At 42.0% G+C, this 22,703-nt stretch overlaps 1 protein-coding gene across 1 annotated transcript in view; it reads right to left on the minus strand.

Annotated features, from left to right (window-relative positions):
* Positions 1-10,939, minus strand: part of DPY19L4 (dpy-19 like 4) — a 31,519-nt gene extending 20,580 nt beyond the window's left edge. The window contains exons 1-8 of the mRNA XM_062604579.1: positions 10,671-10,939; positions 7,310-7,417; positions 6,243-6,367; positions 5,588-5,678; positions 3,765-3,886; positions 2,784-2,929; positions 863-986; positions 154-288 (exon numbers count right to left, since the gene is read on the minus strand). Of these exons, the coding sequence (XP_062460563.1) occupies positions 154-288; positions 863-986; positions 2,784-2,929; positions 3,765-3,886; positions 5,588-5,678; positions 6,243-6,367; positions 7,310-7,417; positions 10,671-10,809 (990 nt within the window). The 5' untranslated portion in view covers positions 10,810-10,939. The remainder of the gene's footprint in view (positions 1-153; positions 289-862; positions 987-2,783; positions 2,930-3,764; positions 3,887-5,587; positions 5,679-6,242; positions 6,368-7,309; positions 7,418-10,670) is intronic.
* Between the last annotated feature and the right edge of the window lie 11,764 nt (positions 10,940-22,703).

A 22,703-nucleotide genomic window follows, 5' to 3' on the forward strand; every position in this document is an offset into this window, starting at 1 on the left:
GACATGACATGCACATCAGCTGGACCGAGGCTGCAAGACACCAAGGCACCACTCAGTCTGTGCCCTTTGGAGCTCCTGAGCAGTATTTATGGCAGGCATCTCTGAGGCTGTATTTAACTCCCCAGCTATCAGTAAGTTTAAGAGTTCTAATACCTTTTCTGTCTGTGCCAGGGCAAAGCTGTCTAGCAGAAAAAGAGAAACAGCCTGGACAAACAGGAGATAATGGCTGTATTCCCACATCATCACGAAGGTGTATGTTGAAGCACTCACCAAAAGGTAACAAAACTTCTAGAGAAAAAAAGAGAAAAACAAAACCAGCATGAATTTCATAATGCATCTCTGTTACTAAATATTGCATCTCTGTTACTAAGTAAATAAGAGGTCATTAAAACAGAATCTATGGAAATTAATTAATTTAGGAAATAATTAAAATACTAACTGCAGATGTATGTAACGTTCTCAGATGGAAACAAGTACCTACTGAAACATTCAAATATATTTCAAGCCAATCAGAAGAAACATTTTTGACAGAGAGACAGGAAAAGGAAATTCCCACCATCTTCTCTGAGGAACAGGAAGAGCAACAAAATAGTTTACATAGTGAGAAAAACTCTGCGTCAGTTTATTTGAAACAGCTCATCACTGCACTGTTCTCTCTGATCCCTCATGGGGGCATAACAGGGCAGGGTAAGAGCAGATTAGCAAAAACTGCACCTGCCTAGGTGAAATCCAAGTGGCTGTTTTGAAAAGAACAAATAAAACACCTACTGTTTTCTGCCTAGTAGGGCAATAGTGACAAAGGTAACTACTCTAGAACACAGTTCTACAGCAACTCTTTATTAAGAAATTAACTTTGCTTTACCTCAGCAGAACAATTTAGGTTTTTTTTTAAATAGCCTGTGAGAGCTGCTACTTGACATGCAAAATATGGCAAAGCCCAGTTTTCCCTTGAGGGTATGGAGTAATCAATTCTTGTTGTATCTGTCCTAGAACAAAGTACAAACAAAATTATTAAAATATTTATGGAATAAAAATACCAAGGAAAGCCTAAATGTCACTTCCAGTTATCAGTGTGGCCTTGCAAGCAAACTATTCCTGTATTAGGTGTCAAGTAATACTGACACAATTTTACTGCTGACAGAGGTCACAAATTCAGTATCAGTTGGAAGGTCCAAACTCTACTCATTCATTCAGCAGGTCTCCTTATTACGTGGTGTTTATAGGACTGTAGCCAGAAAGCATCTGCCTCCAGCCTTTTCGGACCCACCACAACACTCTGTGAGCTGGACACATCATGTGCTGATCCTGCCAACCTGCACTGTGACGACAAAGCCTCCTGCGTCCACAAGCAGTGCTAAATGGTCTTATGTCCATAGGCAGGGAACCACTACTGAACCAGCAGCTTTCACATAACAGTGAAAATCAGCTCATAGCTGAGAGAGAAGGATTCCCTTCTGATCTCATACAATAGGTTTTAAGTAAATTATTTAGGTGGTTGAGCGCAACATACTTAGAATCCAAAGCAGTGCTCCCTTATAGTAGCAGCACCAGCAGATACTCTGTTTACAGCGAAAATTCTGCCCAGCAAAACAAGAGATTAAAGATGGATGGGGAGCATGCAGGGTCTTCTCATGGAACGACTTGACTGTATCTGCACAATTTGAGCTGTAGGAGAAAGTTTTAAAAAGTGCTAAAGTGACTTAGAAGCACAAGTCACACTTTCAAATGTGATCAAAGGTATCCGTTTCAGAAGGACACAGTCTTTGTTTCTACTATGCTTTTAAAAAGGAGCCTCAAGCTCCTTTATCATTTAGGTATTTGAAAGCATCACCTTTCATTTTTACCTCTGAAGCCTCTTACAGAGGCGTATTTGGAGCTTTTTTAACTACTAGACCTTTCAATTTGTTAATACTGTTTAATCTTCTTTCTTGTTAAAAAAAAAATACAGATTTATTCACCATTTTGCCTTCTTTCCACTGTTCACATTAGCTTGATGAACAGTATTCTTACCTACTGATCACAGATTTGGTCATAATGACTTCACACTACTGAAAGATGCTTTCCAACAGTTCAACTTTTAAAGGTTGCTCCTCCGTAGATCTTTTAAGTGCTCTCAAATTCACAGAAAGCCCCAGAGGTACTTTGTGACAGACCAGGAGCCTGAACACAAGCTCTCATTGCCCAAATGAGGCTCTCTATTATTGCAGTGTTTCATAAGAGAAGGGACATTTTCTTGCAAGTGAAATGTTTTAAAATAAAATCAAAACTCTTGAGACCAAGAGATTCTAAGATTCCATTCTGCACAGAAACCCACTACAAAAAGCAGATAAAAAAAAAAACCAACATATCAAAGACTCTTTACAAGAAAAATGCCCTTGATCGTTTCCTTCTAAGCAGCAACAGTCACAATATTTAGAGTTGACCACAGAGAGCAATTCTGTTTTACAGCAACTTCAGAAACTTGTTTTCATTCTTCACCAGCACAAACCAAAACTTTCTGAGGAATGTTTCTGCAAAATGGAATTGTGTGAGAATACTCCTGTATTCACAAACACGCATAAAATCAGTTCAACTGGCAGCATGGTTGGTTTGGGTAACAGGAGGCCTTTCCGTTAATAAAAGTACCATGAAAATCAGTGCATCTCTGGGAGATGTTTGGTATTCAGCACAAAAGCTTGCTCTCACAATGAGAACACACAGTTTAATAGAAAGCATTTCAATTCACTCTAGTATTTTAAAATGCCTTATTGACAAACTAGATTGTATAAAGATGTTTTTCTTACCTGTTAATAATGAACCATGCTACAGTCAGCATTCCTGCCAGCCAAGTCCCACTCATAACCCAACTGGTTACAAACAATGCAGTCACATAAATTCCCTGCAGTCCAAAAACTATACCAATGTAGAAATACACTGGTTCAATAACTTCCTGAAATTACAAATAAAAACGAAGAGACATAGCGGCAACTGAGCTGAAGCTGGAAATAATTACTGTTTACTATTTGCATACTGCTAACAGTGTGCTAGGTGCTTTACAAACAGGTAAGAGATGGCCTCTATTCTAGAAAAGTTCTGAGCATGCTTTTATTTTGGGCTGAGGGAGAACAAAGCAGTATGAATTAAAAGCACTTCAGGACTCATCCTGCTAGTGCCATCATTTCTGTATTTGCTTTAGCATGAACATTGTATGTGTCAGATTTAATAAATCTATACTGCAGTGAGATATAAAGTTCACAGGATTATTGGAAGAAGTTATGTAGGGGAGGAACTTGGAGAAGCAAAGATGTGGGCAAAAAAGGTTCCAAAATAAATAGATAATAAAAAAGAAACGTTAATGAGAGAGGACATAGGTATGCGGGGTAAGGAGAACAAAGCCTGAGCAGAGCAGAAAGAGACAAAACATTTATCTCCGGAATTTTTTTCTGCTTTTACCTATATAGGAATAGGCAGAGACAGGTACCACTATAACAGACTTCATACTCCAAAGGAGCTAACTTTCCTGTTTTTAATGGATAGCACAGATACTCTCCACATTTCTGAGTGGTTTGTAGAAGTAAAGAGGAACAGACATTAAAGTTTAGTGCATATAAAGCCACAAAATCTTATGCCAGAGACTAATCAGAATTGAGGAGACACTGGACCTAGTGAGAGGCTTAGCCCAATTCACTCAACAAAAATGGCATGTTTTTATTGTATACAGCATAGAAAGTCTCATACATACACAACCATAAGGAAAGCCCAAAAAGAAGGAGAAATACACATACTTCGCTACCAGATGCTTGATATAAAACACTGGCAATCAACTCTGGGTACAAAGTCATTTGCTGGACTGCATTTATCGTCTTCAGTGATATTGTCTTATTGTTGTGTGTCAACTCATAAACACCTATAGACAAAAAAATAATGTATTACACTTGGAATCACTTACTATTGCTGCTCTTAAAAAGGGGGAAAATGTACTCACAGGTGGGGGAAACATTCGATTATTAAAGCTACTGACTGATTCAGTTCTCATAATTTTAAAGGAAGGAGAAATTTCTGTGCCAGATGCCATTCCACCCTACTGACATAGCAACAAAGTTGTTATCATTTTCTGATTTAGTCTTTAAATAGACCCAAAACTAACCAGCTGAAGTTAACCGGTCTTTTCAGTAACGTACTGATACACCTACCTACTTGTGAAGATTGCCTTCACAGGAGGTTCTTAAGAAGTGAGACAAAGAGCTAACAGGGATGAGCAGGATGTATTAAACCTGTCTCCACAAAAAGGTCAGATATGATGGCCTTGTCACCCTTTTCAGCCCCACGTTTCTGAGACTTCTAAGAATCACTAAACACAATACACCTTTGTATGGGACTGAGATGAAATTGAAGCTGGCAGACTTGAAGGATACATCATTCTGAAACACTATAATTAAATAAAAGACTTACCATTACTTAGGACAGCAGAGGCAAGAGAAAAATTAATCCAAACTGGGGGGTCGGACACGACATACAAAAACCCAACATCAATGGAACAGCCAAACAAGATAACTGTTTCCAGCTCTGAGCATGTCTGGTATGTGGCCTGCAGCTGGTTCTCTGCAGGCCAAACCAGGTCTTGCAAGACTTAAAAGTGTGTTCAGCACAGCTATAAAACACCTTTGAAAACTGTTCCCATAATACCTAGTACATGAGTCTACCTGTTTGCAGAGGCAGCATGCCTGAATGAGGCAGTCCATCTATTCACAGCATGGATAATCTCCCCAAATAATGAGGAACTGATTGTACCAAAGACTTACTATATACTGCTGACATGCTTTACATCAGCTGGGAAACTGTTCAAACAATAAAATTCTACCTAAAAAGTTCAACTCACTTCAGATGAGGTTTCTTGAGGGACTGAGCTGAATCAACAACTGACCAAGTCGAGACAGGACTGTTCACTCCCTCTTCTTTCCTGCCTTTTCCCCATGCTAGCCCTGGTGCCCTTCTGAACTCACTAAACCAGCATGAAAGTGTTCCATTGTCTTTTCAATGCTTTAGTTTTCTGCTGGTTTAGGCAACTAGGGGCTGTGAGATCCAGAGCCAGTGCAGGACAGAGACCATCACCACCGAGTTTGTTCCCTTTCCTTTTGGTTTCTGTCCCCATCTCTTAGTGCTCATCACAGTCTACTCATCACAGCTGACAGGAGCAGAGAACTGTGGCAAGGACAGGATGGAGTAGATCAACTCTTGACAGAAACTGTTCCATCTTCTGACAGAGGATGGAAAACAGTAATTTCCACTGCGTTTCCAAATTAAACATAAATCATGTTTACACTGCAGAAAATCCACTATGTAGCATAGGCAAACCCAACGATAACTTCTGTATGGAGTAATATTAATCCTATTCCAGAATACTGATTGAAGGCCATCTGCTGGAATACAGGATAGATATGTATTGTCTTTTAAAAGGCACTGAAAAGTTAGGACAGCATGCAGTTCTGAATTAATCTGACTGGTACACCTATTAAAAGCATAAAAGTCTCCCCCGTCTGCAGGAGTTTTTACTGCCTCTGAAAGGAACAGGACTTTCCAAGGGTAATAAAACAAACAGGTTTTGTACCTCTTTCAAAGGAAGGAGCCTTTAGCAGTTCTTTATAGAATGAGTAATAAATGGCGCTGTCACCCTGAAATGTAATTTCTCGTTCAAGTTCCTAGAGAAAAAAAAAACATATATATTCACCTCCTGCAATCTCTTCCCATAGGAGACTATATTTTCAGATAGACCGGTTTTGTAACACAGCACATGGTTATGACTCCACTGCACATCTTCAAAGTATTCCACAAAACATTAATCTTCACAGCACCTCTGTCAGATACATAACGCTCTCTGTAACTTTGCAAACATGCTTGGAATCAGAGCAACTCAAAACCACATTGTAAGCACAAGACCCACAGGATCCCTTCATATCACAAACCTGAATTTCATTCCACTTTCCATACTTCACTAAATAATATAGTTCTTTAAAAAAAAGCCCAAAAAACCCCATACATTCATGTTGTTTAGTTTATATAATCCCAGCATGCTTCATGGTTTTTTTTTCCAGATTTTAAACAGGTATTTCAATGATACAGCAAAGAAAGAAAATAAAAAAGGAGACCGTATCAAAGACAGAGGCCTGATTCTGCTAGCAAGTAGTTCCAAGCCAACACGGCTCAGCTTTGATTTCAAGGATACAATCTGGCTTTTGTTTCAGTAGTTTAACAATTTTTTTTACCTGCCTGCTGGAAAACCAGAATTTCCGTTCGTGATAGGTTGAGAGGTACACAGCATACATCATCCCACTAGTAACTGCCGCAAGACAGCCAAAGAAAAGTTTCGCAAATCGCTGAATTAACATATCTGAAAAGGGACAGTGAAAAAGCTAAAATAGTCCAGAGGATTTAGAAGCAAACAGTGTGCCCTGAATATGAGCCATTTCTGAACATCAAATAAACTTACTGGCATGAGAATTATCGCACCACCAGCAGCAGCACAGATACATCAAGAATCAGTTTGTTATTTCTGCCCTGCAGAGTTTTCTTTCCCCGTTGTTACCATTCCTTCATAGGACTCTCAGATAAAATGCTTACATGCTATCCTGCAAATTTCTCTCCATTCCAGTTAACTTTATTTACAAGTGAATTCCAAGAAGGAATTGTTCCAAATAAAAGGAGCAAACTTTAGATTTTACCCAAAATACCACAAACTTCTTAAAGACATTAACATCAATAGTGAAACATTCTATTTTCTATTCTGTTTTTAAATAAGAGAAAGAACCTAATCTGAATTTTACCAAACTCATTCAATGAATGTCTATTTCACCTGTAGCTCCGTCAAGTTAGTATGCACTTCTAACATAAAAGTTTTTGGTTGCTTGGTGAGCACTTGCCTAAAGTTACGCCTGGTTTTAGTTCTGCTTCTTGAAAAGCTGTACGGACTTTTTTGCCTGTTTGTGTTTCAACACCATTACTTCAGGTTTCAGCTTTTCAACCAAAGTATCATTCCAGGCACAATTTGTACTCAAATAGAAACAACGGTAAGACTCCTAACCCCTTTGCCTTTCCCCCTTCCTCTACCCCACCCAACCCGAAACAATCCAGGACTACCATTCTACTCTGCAATACATAAACTGTCATTATTAAAGAATTCTAATATGCATTCCTGTTTTTTCTTGAAACATTGAAAAAACTAATTCAAAACAAGTCTGTTATGAATTACTGTGCTACAAATATCTTCCCATAAAATGTAAAAGAATAATGAAAAGAAAAAAATCAGAAGTTGGCTAAAAATTCTGTAGCTTACATTTTGGCAACCTTCCCAGCTTTGAGTTTTCTTTGTTTCTCTCCTCTGGAGCCATTTTGTCAGATTCTGTGCAGTTTTGCTTCTTCCTCTGTCGCAGGTCTGCTGCCCCTGAAGACATGTTTTTAAGTTACTGCAACACAATACCTAAAATCACACTCAGAGATCCACACAGCAGCAGGTAATAGCCAGTTATTGCTCCCGATTCAATCCCACAGCAGATACTTTGAATCTTTTTTGTCAAATATGTGTCATGTGCCTAACTGAAGTAACAATATAACAATACAGAAATCAATGTCTACATTATTCCTTAGAAATTCCAATAGTATTCTCTCGAGGCCATGCTCTGAAACCAAACTGGAAGCTAACTGGTTTATTTTATGGTGAATGTATTACACAAATGAAGGAAAGTATTAGCTTAGACAAGTTGATACAGATGCTGGGAGAAATTTATGCCAATTCTATTCTACTCTCATCGTGGTTTTCCGTTGCTATAGTACTAAGTGTACTAAGTGCATTACTTTAATTACATAATAATAATTACAAAATAATTACAAAAATTGGACTAGTCCATTACTTTTTAATTGAGCTGCCATTTATAAAGCAAATATAATACCACTTTTTTCCTACTTTCAGATCTATTGGAACTAAGCAGATTTAAGAACTTTTAGCCTAATGTATAACTAAAAAGCCTAGGCTGCTAGGCCACATAGATCACATCACAAGACTGAGGGCTTCTTCCACTTTCTTAAGTTTTCTCTAAACAACAGCAGTTTGAAGCTCTGGCCCATTTCTTTCACAGTCTGAAAGGCAATGAAAGTAATTCACAGAGTGCAAGGCTCCATACAGAAAGACTCACTGCAAAAAGTCCTTTATAATTACTATATTAAAGATGACATCGCACAACACTAATGTTATTTTTGAAGTGTGATGAAAAAGTTTAACTGTAACTCGTGCTCCAGAGCTTTCAGCTCTCCAATTTGACCTACCATCCAACACTGCTTGAACTTTTGTGGCCACTGATTTCCTCTGGACTTAAACCAGCTCTTTCACAAAGCCATTCAACTTCCAACTTGAGGTGTCAATCTCCACATCCCACAACAAAGCTTCCAGTTACTCGGATAGTATATCACTTCAAGTCTAAGTCAGTTTATACTTAACTCACAACTATTAGATTTAAAAGTTAGATACTAGAGTAATATAAATGAACTCTTAAAGTAATGTCTGCTTGTACAAGGACACTTGTATTTGTGTTTTAACAGGACTGACAAAGCAATTTATAAATTATTCTGAGCAAACCAAGATATCAGGGATAACATTTTTCATGGAATGAAGATGTCTACCTTCTTTAACAAGACAAGAACTGGAAAGATATTAAACAAAACATTTATGATGTTCAGTATCACATTTATCATGATGTCGATCCAAAATCAAATACATACCAGTGTTTCTTCATGTCATCCATAAGAAGTTAACCACCGACATAAATACCAAGTGCACTGACATTAAAAATCACTTGTACCACACACACAAAAAAAGGGGGCTGAGATGCGACATCACCAGAATGGGCAGAAACGTGCTTAGAGACAACTCTCCAGCCCTGTCATTCTAGTTAAAACCAAAGCAACTGCAGTGAGAACACTGGAAGAAAAGGCATTTCTTTTGCTTTTCTGGAAGGTAAGTAAGCCGTATGATAAGCTTAACACACTTACAAAGTCTAGAGTTAGCAGCAGTAACAGAAAACTCCCAAAGAAAGAATAATTTCAAATTCTAATTCTGAAACAACTACACGAATTCATCAAATGATCTTCACCTCGGTTTTGCAGACTGCTCAATAGATCCCCCACTCAGAGCAGTAACAAAGAAAGATCCAAGTATGTTACTTTTGTTTCATTCCCAGCTGCCTCACACAACAAAAAGGCTGTTCCCACTTTTATGAATCCTTTAAAAGGGGTGAAATGAAAGTCAAACAAGGTGACAAAAATAATCTGGGATTTTGAACTGATGACACAGCTTCTAGTACCTCTCTATCCAGCATGCACTTTTTCATCCAAGATTGCTTTCTATTTCCCTGTAAACTCCCAGTACATCTTTCTCAAATCTTGTTCAGACAGCATGCATTCCACTTACTTTTGTGTATCTATTGCAGAAAAGCATAACTCATTGCTCCTGTGTGCCACTATATTAATCCATTTTTCACCTGCAAATTGAGCACTGTCTGCAATTCTTGTCCTCTCGTCTAGAGAAGGATAAGATAGTGCTGGGAAACACTTGGAGAAAGGCCATGAGAATGATCAGAGGTGTGCAATGGCTCCCATACAAGGAACAAGGAAGCAAGCTGAGGATGCCTAAGTCTGGAAAAGAGGATGGTCAACAGAAACATGACAGAGGTCTACAAGCTAGTACAGTGCACAGTGACTCACCTTCTTTTCTAATACTGGAACAAGAAAGAAGTTATCAAACCAACCCAGTGAGTCAGGGTAAAAGGAACCAGTTCATCACACATCACCTTCATGTAGACCACTCCTACCCAAAGAATGTAAACGAGAAGTTTACACAGACTCAAGAGAAGATGTGGGAAACAACCAACCAAAGACTACTAAATACACAGAAACCATGTCCAGCTCAGAAAGTACCGCCACTGAAAACAGCTGGGAGGCTGCAGTAAGCCATGGGACAGCATCGCATGCACTTTTTCACTCTTGCATTTTTCTGGGTGCCTACTTAGAGTCCTGTTTCTGCTGATTTCCCCAAGAAAAAAAAACTAAGTGTCATCTGCTGCTGCCCACAAAGGGGGTGAGCACAACAGAGACACGGAGAAAAAGTGTAGTGTAGAGGGCTAAAGAGAAACGAGAGAGGCATCCACGGAGCACGCAGAAGGATGCTGCCCCGGGTACTCTGCACAGAGGCAGTGCCGGGGTAGGGAACAGAAACAGACCCCGAATTTCTGGGCTCCCCACCTCAGCTTTCCCCCGGTCAGTGCTGCACACGACGGGCTGCCCGGAGCGGGGACAAGGGGCCGCCGGAGGGATCGCTTCGGCCTGACAGGCGCTGCCATCAGCAGCTGCGGCGGCGGGACCAGCACTGCCGGGGGAGGCCGACTCCGTGTCCCGCAGGCGGGTGTTCCACCTCCGTAGGTGCACTGCTACCCTGGCACGTACCTGACACAAGCCTCCCAGGAACCGCGCCGGGGGAAGCGGCCCGAGCCCGTTCCCCATCACAGCGAGGCACCGGCTGGGGCCACACAGAGCTCCCCCAACCCCCCCCCCCGACTCCCAGCTCCCGGCCTGAGGTGCCCTCACCAAGGCCCCGCCGGGCGCGGCGGAGAGGGATGAGGGTGACACGCTGCCGCCGCTCCGCTCACCTTCCTCCATCGCCAGCCTGCGCCCGCCGCCCGCCGCCGGGACCCCCCGCCGCTCTCTCCGGGGAGCCGCCGCCCCGCCCGCGCTCCTGCAGCTGCCGCCCGCCTCTCGTCGGCCCCTGCCGCGGGAGCGCTCTCGCATAACACGGCGAGCGGAGCGCAGCGGCCCCTCACTTCCTGCTGCCCCGCTGCCGCTCTCGCCGTCGGGCGCCTTCTCCGGCGGAACTGCGGCGGCAGAGCGAAGCGGGGAGGCCGGAGCGTACCGGTGGCGTACCGAGGCGCACCGGGGCACCGGCTGCTGGCTGGCCCGCGCTTCCGGGAGCCGCCTCCCTGGAGCGGAGGGGGTCCCGCTTGCTCAGCATCGCCTGGGGAGCTCAGGTGTGCCGTGACTCTGTGCAGCACAAGGGCATGGTGGAAGAGGTGGGTGGTTGAGCCTCGGGCACCTATCTGCATCCCGGTAAAGCACCGGAGCACGGCGCCAGCACCCCACTGTCACAGAGGCTGTACAAATGCGGGACAAAAGGATGTCCCCACCCCCAATGAAGTTAAAGCCTGCTTTTTTGAAAGATGGGTTGTGTTTGGGTAAAGGAAGCCCTGTGGAAGGGCATGAGGAAGAGGTGAAACATCTGTGTGCGTGGGCCACAGCCCTTGGGGACGACCTCCAAGCATTGTCCAAACCTGCTGTGCATAGGGGTGAAGACAGCTGGTGCAGGCCCCAGGCCAGGGGAGAGCGCTCCCGAGCAGCATATTTTCCAAGGGGCACCTTACTGTCTCCTTCCCAATGTCTTGCTACAGCTCTAGGGGATGGGCTGAGCACAAGCACAGGCTTGAGTTGGGAGGCAGCCATTCAGCAGACCATAGCTGTACTACAGGCTAGTCTTTCTCATGGGATTTGCCATGACCACTCATCAGATGGTCAGAGTGAGTTCTTTAATAGGTGGTGTAAAAGGCCCCATGCATTAGAGTATGCTGAGAAGCTCTGGAGTCCATGGACTCACGGTCAAGGACCATGGTCTTGGCAGAGATAGCCTAGCAAAAGCTGGAGGGCTGGGACGATACCTCATGCTTAGCAGAACCTGCTTAGGTTTTTATCTGTCTTAGGTCAGACCTGTAATGTTGAAGATTGGGGATCTCTAATGATCTGGGACATGTGTGGAGATGCACCAAGGTTCACTACCAGGGCTCAGATGCTGTTCCCTGCTTTAAGTGCTCTGGACTAAATTCTGCCACCCTTTGAGGGAATCTTGCCCTGAAAATGAACTGCCAGATTACGATTATCATTTTTGCGAGCAGGATGGTATCAATCAAATATTGAAAGGTTGCTGAAGACACCACCTACTTGCTAATAGTTTAGAAGTAAATAGAGTGAAATAACTGGGAGATGGCCAGGACCTGTGCTGTCTGCATCTCATCGTGTGTGTGTGTGTGTGTGTGTTTGGTTCCCCAGGCACAGTCTGCTGAGGCCCGTGCTGCCTGGGTTCAGTTTGGGGTTGGAAGGCTGTGAGCCTGGCAGCCCTCAGCAGCCGACCCTGTCCCGCTGCAGGAGTGCATCGCTGAGCAGAGCAGTTGGGTTTATTTAAACCTCTCCAAAGCAAACCATCGAAGGAGCTATGAAGTAGGTTTGTGGGAATTGCACCTTGGGGACTGCATGTCTTCTGACATGCAGCTGGGCCAATGCCCCATCAGCTGCTGGAAAACTGACTTGGTTACTTGTTAAGCAGCTGCAAGATAAAACTGAACTGATTTGTGTGTCCTATTGGAGTGTAAAATGAGATTTATTAAGTTTCATGGATTTTTTGATAAAATCTAAAATAATTCTGCAGTTGTTGATTTATTGGATAGTTAAAAGGGTTGCTTATGTTTTTAATGTTCCATAAATTATCCATTGCATTTCTAATGTAATTGGTTTTGATCTGGTTTATTTTTCTCATAATTTGATTCTGTTGTAAGTTACTGGAACAAGCACAAATAATCATTGCAATGAAAACAACAGCAATAATTTGAAATATTTGTACTCAGATCATCAATACGTGGACAGGAATAAAACAAATGACTTCCCAGTCATGCTCTACATTTTGTTTTTCTTAAGCTGCTTTTGTACCTGCTGTTTCGTACTGTACCTAGTTAAATTTCTTGTGCTACTCCAGTTTTCTGCTGATGCTCCAGCATGTGGATCATCCCACACTTGAGTTCAGTAGAACTATAAATACACATCAGGTTCTTCACATGCAGAACTGTACAGATAGCAGAGAAGTGAAAAATCCAGCCTGCTCACTTGATTTTTATTTTTTTCCAATGTCTTATATGGAAAAATTGCACATTTCAAGGTGGGAGAACCAAAAATCATCTTTCGTTCAAGTTTCTTTCTTCCAGAATGAATATGCTGAAATAACTTTTAGAGTAATGTTGAAAATGTGATTACTTCTGTGCTTCAATCTTCCAAAATGCTTCCTGTAACTAATATTATATGAAAGTTATTTCATTTGACAGCTTATTATGTGCCCTCAACATTGTGCTGTAATACATTACTATGAATAAATACAGGGATATTGTGTTCTTTCTCCAAGCTTTCTCTGTACAAACATGCATCATGTATCTGCATGATGGCATTCATCCTCTATTTTCATATTTCTAAGCCCTACAGACATAACTTTCCTTTTTGTTTACAGTACTGATGCTTTCTCATTTAACAATCTTTCTCTCTTTTAAAGATGTCAGGAGGCAAACAGACACAGATGTACTTTAGTATAAAGCATTAATACTGGGCATATTTGTCATTACTCTCTTGTGGTTTAAGCCCAGCTGGTAACTCAGCACCACACAGCCGCTCACTCATTTGCTCCCCACCTTCCTTCCCCCAGTCTGGGCAGAAGAATCAGAAAAACGTATGGAATATTCCTCTGGCTAGTTTGGATCAAGTGTCCTGTCTCTGCTCCCTCTAGGCTTCTTGTGCCCCTCCGTCCCTGGCAGGGCATGAGAGACTGAAAAGTCCTTGATCAGGATAAGTGCTACTTAGCAACAACTGAAACCATTGGTGTGTTATCAGCGTTGTTCTCAAACTAAAGCCAAAACACAGCACTGCACCAGCTACTAGGAAAAATAACTTACAGCTGAACCCAGGACATACTCAAAAGTAAAGAACATGTACTTGTTTCTTTTGTAAAAAAAAAAAACAAGTTATATTTTCTTGTACTGTAAAGTTCCCATGGCTACTTTATGTAAAGTTTAGTTTCAATGGTCAGGCAATGACAGTAGATATTTCACCCATTCTCCTTTCATGGGGTTAATTGTCCAGCTTCAGAGTTACAGTTTTGACTTACCGTTATCTCAAGGTTTTGCTTATTTTAATTATTTCAGACCCTTCCCTCCCCAAAGCTGTATCTGTTCCACTGCGATGTAAAAAATACTGCCTACATAAGTGTTCATGGGACATATTTTTTCACTGTGCTCTCCCACCTGCTATGGGGAATGCAAGGAAATGAGTGGGGGCATGTTGGGGGATAATGACAATATGGAAGCATTACTTAAAACTGGACCTAAGAAGTCAGAAAATTAAACTATACAAAAAAAACCAAAACTATGCAAACTATATTAAGCTATACAAACTATAGGACTGTATAGAACCATAGAATCTTTGGGATTTTACCATGTAGTTAGTTCTCTTCTTACCTTATCTCAGCACATCTTTCAGTGCTTTTGATCACTTCAGCTCCTGCCTTGCCCACCATGTGAGTCAGGTTCTGTTGTCACCTGCTTCAGTGTAAAACTTGGTTAATAATCAGTAAAGCTGATTTGCACACTGAAGCTGAGTTGGGGACATGGAAACGTGCTTTGGGTGTGTTCTCTCTTTGTTTCAATCCTCTGGTGATAAATCTATGTTTTGATTTCTACTGGGGCCATTGGAAATTTCCTTTGTATCTCCCCCCCCCCAAATGTTACTGTGTTACCACAAACAACATCCTCTTTAGTCTTCTGTTTACCCCTTGTGTTTACCATGTCTTCAATTATGCATTTTCTAGTCCTGTCCTTGGAGCAACATCAGATCCTGCACATTCATTTTCTTCTTCCCATCACTCCTGATGCTTCCCTGTAATCTAGAACTAACTCCTAAGTCAGGCTGTGTTTACATTTGCATGATGCTCTAAAGCCTTTCATCCTGTCACCTTTCCCTTCTACATCCCTCTAACAACCCCATTATTTTCTCCATCCCATTTTTGAAACACCTTAAATAATTCCTCACCCTTCTTTGTGCTTTCACCCCCTGGAAATGCATTGATCCTTATCACAGTTGCCTTTATTTGACCTGTAATTTTCTGTATTAGTTTCTCACTTTTCATCTTTCTTCATAAGACCAAGCCACATCAGCTGGTTAATTGCTGTATTGCTCCTCCAGCCCAGCTGCCTGTGGAGCGCTGTGTTGGTAGTGAAGTAATGGTAAAAGGACTACAGAAGAAAAAGCTTGACGTTTGTTTGTTTGTATAAACACCCCCCACCCTCCACCCCCACTAGTGATATGACTTGCTTTCTGTACCACTTCCCTCTTTCTACTCTTGCTCCTACTCTTGCGCTAGTTCTTGTTTGCACTGTGGACAAAGTTCCTCTAGGCACGAGCCTGAGGAACATAATACTGTGTGTTGTAAAACACACAGTATTATGTGCCCAGCCAGAAATAGCTGTAAGGGAGCATAGCCAGCAGATAACAGCCTTGCCCTTTGCTTGGCCTCTGCTCTGTGAGGAGGCCCAGTTCTTTGCTGTTGCTCCTGTTCTTTCCTGCACTTCTCTTTTCTCCCTGAGCTGTCTCTTTGACTTCTATCCAAGGATAAAACCCTTTAAGGTGAATGACTCACAGCTCAACACTTCCTTTCAGTCACGCTTTGCCACCTAAGACATCGGTCAGCTCTTACTAAACCACAACTTGGGGTTTTTATTGCTTATGACAACATCCTTTGTGCTCACATCTCTGATTTCACTGTCACTTCTGCTCGGTCAGAGCTATTCTTGTTTTTCTGTGGTTGATCAAAGCTGTGTTTCCTCCTTTCTCCCTACGGCTTTGATAGCATTTGATTCTTTAACTATTGCCTGCAGATTTTGGAGCCTGGTGGCTCCTTTGCTTCTGAAGCCCAGCTGTTGGGGCTACATTTCTGAGGATAAAGGTGCAGTTCCCCAACACAGCCTGCCCTGCCAGCACAGAAAGGCAGCCTGGCCCCTTGCCTCCCCGTGCAGCATCCTCACCACTAATCAGCTGCTTGGCCAGCAGCAGCGCAGCCTCCCCAGCTCCCAGTGACATCCCTGGTGACACTTGTGCGATGACAGTGCAGTTGGTGGCATTGCACAGGTGCTGATGATGGGATGAGGGCTTAGCAAACACTTCAGCTGGTGCAAAACAAGCACTAGAATCCAGGTCATTTCCCAGGCACCATGTTGTCCCTGCAGGGCAGGGCTAGCATGACTGGATGTCACTGAAGCCCCATCCCTGGCACTGACATCAGCAGGAATGACTGATCACATCCAGGATATTGCTCTTGGAATAGTGTGTTGGCCTCTTTTTGTGTAAGAATTTTTCAAAGAAGTGGTGCAATGTGATCTTTAATGTATTCGTGCATTAGTGTCTTACTGACTACACTACCCAGGCACATCTCCCCATTCTAACACAGTGACTCCCACTCTTAGCCCCATGTTCTTTTCTGGCTGTGTTACTGCTGGCAGAAGGAAAGGCAATATCGTTGCTTTTGATGGGTTTCCAACTTTAAGCAGGAAGGAGTTTGGCCTGATGCTTGAAGATTATAAATCCGGAATACAGCTCAGAGCCCTAACGCTAAACAGACACTAGATCCCTTCTTCAGAGTTGCATCCAGTGTTATTAAAACTTTTTGGACTGAAGCAGCCCTCTGCATCTGGTGCTGCTTTTAAGAGGAGTGAGTAGAAACATACTCCAACACAGGCAAAATGCTGTGCTGACCTACTAGCTATCACCAAGCTAGTAAACTCTTGTCTGCTAGGATTTCCTAGACAACAGGAAAAGAAGTGGATGGGGCACTCAGTGTAGACTCAGTGCCACTCAATGTAGGCTGCAACATCCACCTGGGATGTGGAATCTTGATTCCCAGGGAACTCTGAAAATCCCAGCTATAATTTTCCAAGGAGCAAATGTAAGCCAGGCACTTTATTTTGGAAAGGTGTGATTCCTCTAGGAAGGGCAGCTTTGTTCCCTGAGCTTTTCTTGACTCCCTGCCGGCATTGCCAGACTTTGACTTCATTCCCAGAAGCAATGTTCCCCAAGCCTGGAGTTCTCTGAATTAAAATGCTGCATTTGAGATCATTACTTTTACTGGCACCTACATCAGTCAGTATAACTGATTTTATGAGACATGGAGCATTATGGAAAAAGCACGGAACAAATATACCTAAGCAGGACACACATCACTGTATTATTATGCATAACTATACAGTTACATAAATGCTTTTCTTGGGGAATCACCAGTGATGGCAGCCGGCTTTGCTTAGCATGTTTGGGCTAGTTAAAGAACTGATTCATCATACTCTGAATGTATTTGTTTCCTGCTTGTTCTACAGTAAGTGGATTACTGCCTGCAATTTCAATGGTAATTAATGAAGATGAGAGATTCATCCAGTGGTAAAATTGGGTCGTCTGAAGAAGAGGAATGATTTGCCCCACGTGTCAAAGCTGATGTTGTTACTAGAATATCTCTGGCTTGTTTGCAGACCGACTCTTCCTCTTCCTGACAGATGCATTCTACCAGCTGGTATAACAAATCTAATCATACAGACCATGATTTGGGTTTTCCGTTCCTCTTCCATCTGAAGTCTCCCCATCCTTCTATTTGTGCCACTCGCCTTAGACTCATTTTTGCAGTTGAATATTTCTTCTCAGACTGTCCCACCATCCAATACTCAAGCTGGTCAAACTTCGAGCACAGAAAGCAGCACAGCTGCATTGCTGTGACACTTGCTGCACTTGGATTTGCACTCTGCTTCCAGCAAAAGTTGTCATATCATTTCTGGTACCCCTGATAGCGTGAATAGCTCATTCAGCTAGCTCTGGACAAAACCTTGTTGCTTAGATGGAGAGGAGAACAAAAGGGACCCATGGCATGAGTGAGAGGAGCTGGCTATGCAGGGATCTCAGCTTATTCCATTCAAATGGGAACTCAAAAGGAGATTCCCCCACTTATTTTTTTAAAGCACACTGTGATCCCCAGAGGAAAGGCACTATGCTAATGCAAGATAATAATTATTAGTGGTATTATTACCAGTGTTTTAGTGGCTGTTACTGTAAAACCTTATTGCAATGCTTACACAGGAAGCAAATATACATTGGCAGATGGAGGGAGGGAAGAAAAGCTATGGGTTTACTTCAAGCCAAAAGTGGCTAAACTTGACTTTCAATTTGAACAGAGTAATCTCAAAACAAAGGCAGATTTTTTACTTCTATGTAAATACTTCTGGATATTTTTGAATTGATGATGCAACTGGTTTCTGCTCAGGTGAAACTGACAGCCTGGATGAGAGATCTATCATTAATGAGCAATTTGTGAAGAGATTAATTTATGAGAGTTCAGGTGAGCAGACATTCAACTTGTTGGTGCATATTGCTAGTGAAAGTGCCAAGTGTTTATATGGTTTCTGTGATGAGAGAATCCGGGGAAACCAGGCTTTGCAGTTGGGCTTAGTTGGCTGTACTACTTTTTCTTGTGTACATCATGTTAAAATCATTTGTTAAATATCCTTCCCAGCTTTACGTCACTCTGACCTTACATGTGAAGAGTTTGGTCCTGCCCAAGGAATTGCAAAGAGAATGATGTTTGTTGACAGAGGCAGATAATACCTTCCTCTTCAGTGAGTCAGGATGTCAACAGCAATGACTTGGACAGGAACTGACAGGAAATTTAAGCTTCGTCATTGAACTCATCATTTTTGGCAGAGATGCTAAGGAAGGAACGAAACACAAAGAGACAGAGGAAGAAACCTGGATTTCCTCCCAGAGAGAAAGTTTACTCAGATTGCTTGGTCATAGACTAGCTTGTTTCATTCACAGAAGACGTCACAGATAGTCTCAAGAGAAGCTACGGTGTCCACGCCATTGACATTAGGGACCCTGAGAAGCAGCAGCCAAGAACCCTTTCCTGGAGTATACTTCAGGAGGGTATAATTAATTGCTGTAAGAGCCCAATGAGGCTTCACTAAATGCAAATAGTCCCACAAATATCACTGAAAGTTCTCTGGTGAGTTTTGTAAACAGGATTTTACTAAATTAAAACCAAGCATAGATGGTGAGTGTTCAAAATGTCAGTTAATTTTATCCTGAAACATTTACTTATATGCTGGAGTTTAAATTTTCATTAGTTCAAAGAATGGTAATTTTTCTTGGTTCATGTCTTCCAGATGTGCAGGGTTGCAAATCAATAGCCAGCCCCCTGCAATAAATTTTTGTTTAAGACACTTTATGGCCAGGGCAAAGAGTATGTATATAAATGGGGAGAAAACTGACAGACTGCTAGAAGATGAGTGTGCCTGCCTTTCCTTAGAAAAGTTAATGGAAGTATCGGCCTGTGGGTATTAAGCTTGTTTGCGGAGTTTTCCCTCCTCCTCCTCAACCCTGTTTTTGCAGTTGGCATTTGGAGACCTACTGAACTAAATCCAAGCTGATGTGTATGCCACCTAACCACTGAGCTGAATGGAGGGGCAAGAGGCTTTTGAGACCAGTCCTGGGATATTCCGCCTGGAGGCCGCCATTTGTGACTGCAAAAGGCAGCAGTGAAGGGAGTTCAGGGTCTTATGAGAACACAGCCTAAATTAAGGCAGGCTCTGGAATGTGCAGTGGCAGGGAAATGCAATTTGATAGAGACGCTGGGGCTTGGAGGTGAGCAAATGCCACCTACACTGCTCCCAGGAGGCTCCTGTTTCTCAGAAATGTTATGGCAACATACTGCAACCTAGATATTAGTTGCACTTTTCTGTTTGCTTTGTCATTTTGATCACTAGCTTTTACCCTGTGACAAAACCAAACTAATACGTGGTAATATAATCATACAGATAGGAACATGCGTTTTCAATGACTCGAAAGAAGTGGGCAGCATTCTTGCAGTTTCCAGACTTGATTGCAGTGAGCAGTTCCTACCCTAAACACTGAATTTCCATTATGACAAAGAAAGGATTCTCAGTAAATACAAAATTGTTAAGTGCACCAGTAACACACAGCATTTTTCCATTGGATTAAACATACAGAAATTGTCAGGACTCATCACTTGCTAGCCAGGTTCAAAGGTAAGTAACCAAGAAAGCAAGTTCAGACAGAAAAATCAAAATCCTGCTCCTTCAACACTGCTCAATGAACATTTCTTGCACTGTGAAATGCTCGGTGGTGAGGTGGATGTTTTTCCTCAACAGACCCTGTTGAACAGACATGTATCAGAAGGCTTATTTATAGCTCATGTGTATGTAAGATGCTGCTCTCCTGTTAGCCAGAACTCTGCTGCTCTCATTTGACCTCATCCCTAGAAGGCTGAAACTTTATTACTGTAATGAATCTTTGTTTCTCCTTCCCTGCACCTGGGGGATTTAAACGTGCTTATGCCAAGATGCCATCCCCTTGCTGGGTAATATATAATCTAGGATACATGCAAGTTAATTTCACATGGGAATTAGAGAGGGTGGAAGAGATTTGTCACAAGACATTTTCGACCCTCGTTACATCAGCCTTTGGGAGCACAGTATATCAGCCAAGATGAAGACTTGCCCTGTAAAATAGGTCTTTAGCACTGATAAACAAGGCTTCAATAGGAGTTGAGGGTCAGGCTAGTAGCCTGAAATACTGAAGTCATTTGGGACATCGAATTAATGTATTTACCCACAAACAGGTTCAGGGTGGAGAAGGGCAGGGCAGCTTTTCTCACCTGATAAACACCATGCCCTGTCTGATGCCAACTGCTGTGAGAGAACCTTGCACTTCTTTGAGTCCACATTAGTCCTCAAATTTTTATGAAATTGATTCGTGCAGAATTCAGCCAGTCTCGTGCCCTTCTCTGTTTGATTCCCAATAGCACTGGCCTTCAGTTTTGTGAGGATTTATTGATTTAATGGCTGTTGTCATACCTGATCCGGTGCCCCCTGGCAGTGATTGCAAAATGTGTTTTCCACAAAATCTGTTGTTTTTTTTCCTCTTCTGGAGGCCATTGGACCCCTTCACTTTTACATTGCTTTATGAATATGGGTCACTTAAAATAAAACAAATTAATATTTCTGCCTCACTTTCAGAGCTCGGATTAAATGTTTTTCAGCAGCAGCTCCTGGTAGAATCATGTTTCTTCTTTGGTTGTTCTGTTTCCTCCTTTTCCTCCAGAGCCAAACAGTTCAGCTGAAATCCTGGGAACACCAGTAAACCAGTTACTGGGAAAAGGGGTGGGATTTTTCTCCCCTATCTTGATCCACCTGAAGGCCTGGCATGCTGCTGCAGCCCATCATCCCAGCTCCAGATGAGCTAATGGACAGAAAGAGACATCTCCCGAGGGCCATTCACCCCATCCTGGAGCCTGGGAGAGGTGTAAGGAAGCACTCCCGGCAAATGCTATTGCTGGAGCCGGAGCTATTGCCATGGATATGCAGAGAGCTGGAGGTGCATGAAATGAATTGTGCCTGAGCACGACTACAGGGCTTAGAAAGGGAGAAAAGGCTTAACACCAAAAAACGCAAATTGACAGTAACAGATACATAGGATGAATAGAGGAGAAAAGGATATTTTACAGTGTGGGTTGTCTAGTATGTTATTAATAAATAACATTCTACAAATCTCAGTTTATTTTTAAGATATTTTATTACAATATATTTTAAAATTTTATATAGAATGTAAATAAACGTAAACTTGTAACATTTTAATGCAATTTTTGTTTTCTTTAAGCTAATATTTGTTTCATTCAAAACCTTTCATTTTTTTTTTCCCAGAAAACATTTGTGTTGTTTTTTTTTTTAATTTGCGACCAAAAATAAAATGAATCACAACTTTACCAACAAACCCCAGAAAAACCTCCCAGGGAAGCTAACTGTTAAATCTCTATGAGTCTCTCTACATCATTTTCAGCAACCAGAGGCCAAGGCTTCCACCTCCACCTGTAGCACCCTTCATGCATTATTAACTCTAGTCCTTTTCAAAACACATCACTGTGCACATTTACTGTACGTAAATATAGAGTTCAATCTTATTTATTCCACATAGTGTTGCAGAGTTAAAGAGCTTTTAAAGCCCATGCATGGTAAACAGGTTTTCTCAGAAAATTAGTTAGCTTATGTTTAAAAATCTGGAACCTTTTACAGGGCAGATTATCTGTCACAATCATTATTTGCTATGTGACCTTGGAGTTTATTTACTTGTGCAGCACAATAAAAGCCACCCACAAATTAATCTTTGCAGTGGTTCTGCTTTGTGTGAGTTCTAAAGCTTTAATTTTTGTTTCATGTTTTGCTTTTAACTCACATTCCAGAAGCCATGTGCCTCGAGAAGGATCTGTTATCTTCCTGGTGTGCTTTGTTGCTTTTTTTAAAAAAGGCAAATTCCCAAATTTCATGATTAGATAGAAACTTGGAAAGACAGAAAACCGTGAAGGCAAGTGTATGTTGCTCCGATGACTCCTAAGTTAATCCTCTGATGTGAGGTTTGCTAGTGCATGGAGGCTCCATGCTACTCTAATTTATGCAAACTATACTGACGCATGAGTAAGCAAAGAAAGAGTCAGTCAGGATTTGGACTAGAGGTGTCAGGTTGCTTTCTATGAAGGCTGTGAGGTTATTTTAACTGGGGAAAAGGGAAAGGATACAGAAGTCAAGAACCGATGAAGAGAATAGGGGTTGGAACAAGGCTCCTTGTTTTCCTTTTGCAGCATGCTTCAGTGGTTGGAAACTTCAATACAGGGCATACCCAGGCTTTGTGAAGAGGGATGCTGTGGGCTTGTCAGAGGTGACACAGTGAGTGGCACAAGTGTGGAGCTGTTCCATACGTGTTCCTGCCTTTTTCTAAGAAAGGTA

This window comes from Pezoporus occidentalis, unplaced genomic scaffold (genome assembly GCF_034315485.1).
Source record: "Pezoporus occidentalis ecotype Australia unplaced genomic scaffold, CSIRO_AGI_Poc_V1 ctg87, whole genome shotgun sequence".
Taxonomy (NCBI): domain Eukaryota; kingdom Metazoa; phylum Chordata; class Aves; order Psittaciformes; family Psittacidae; genus Pezoporus; species Pezoporus occidentalis.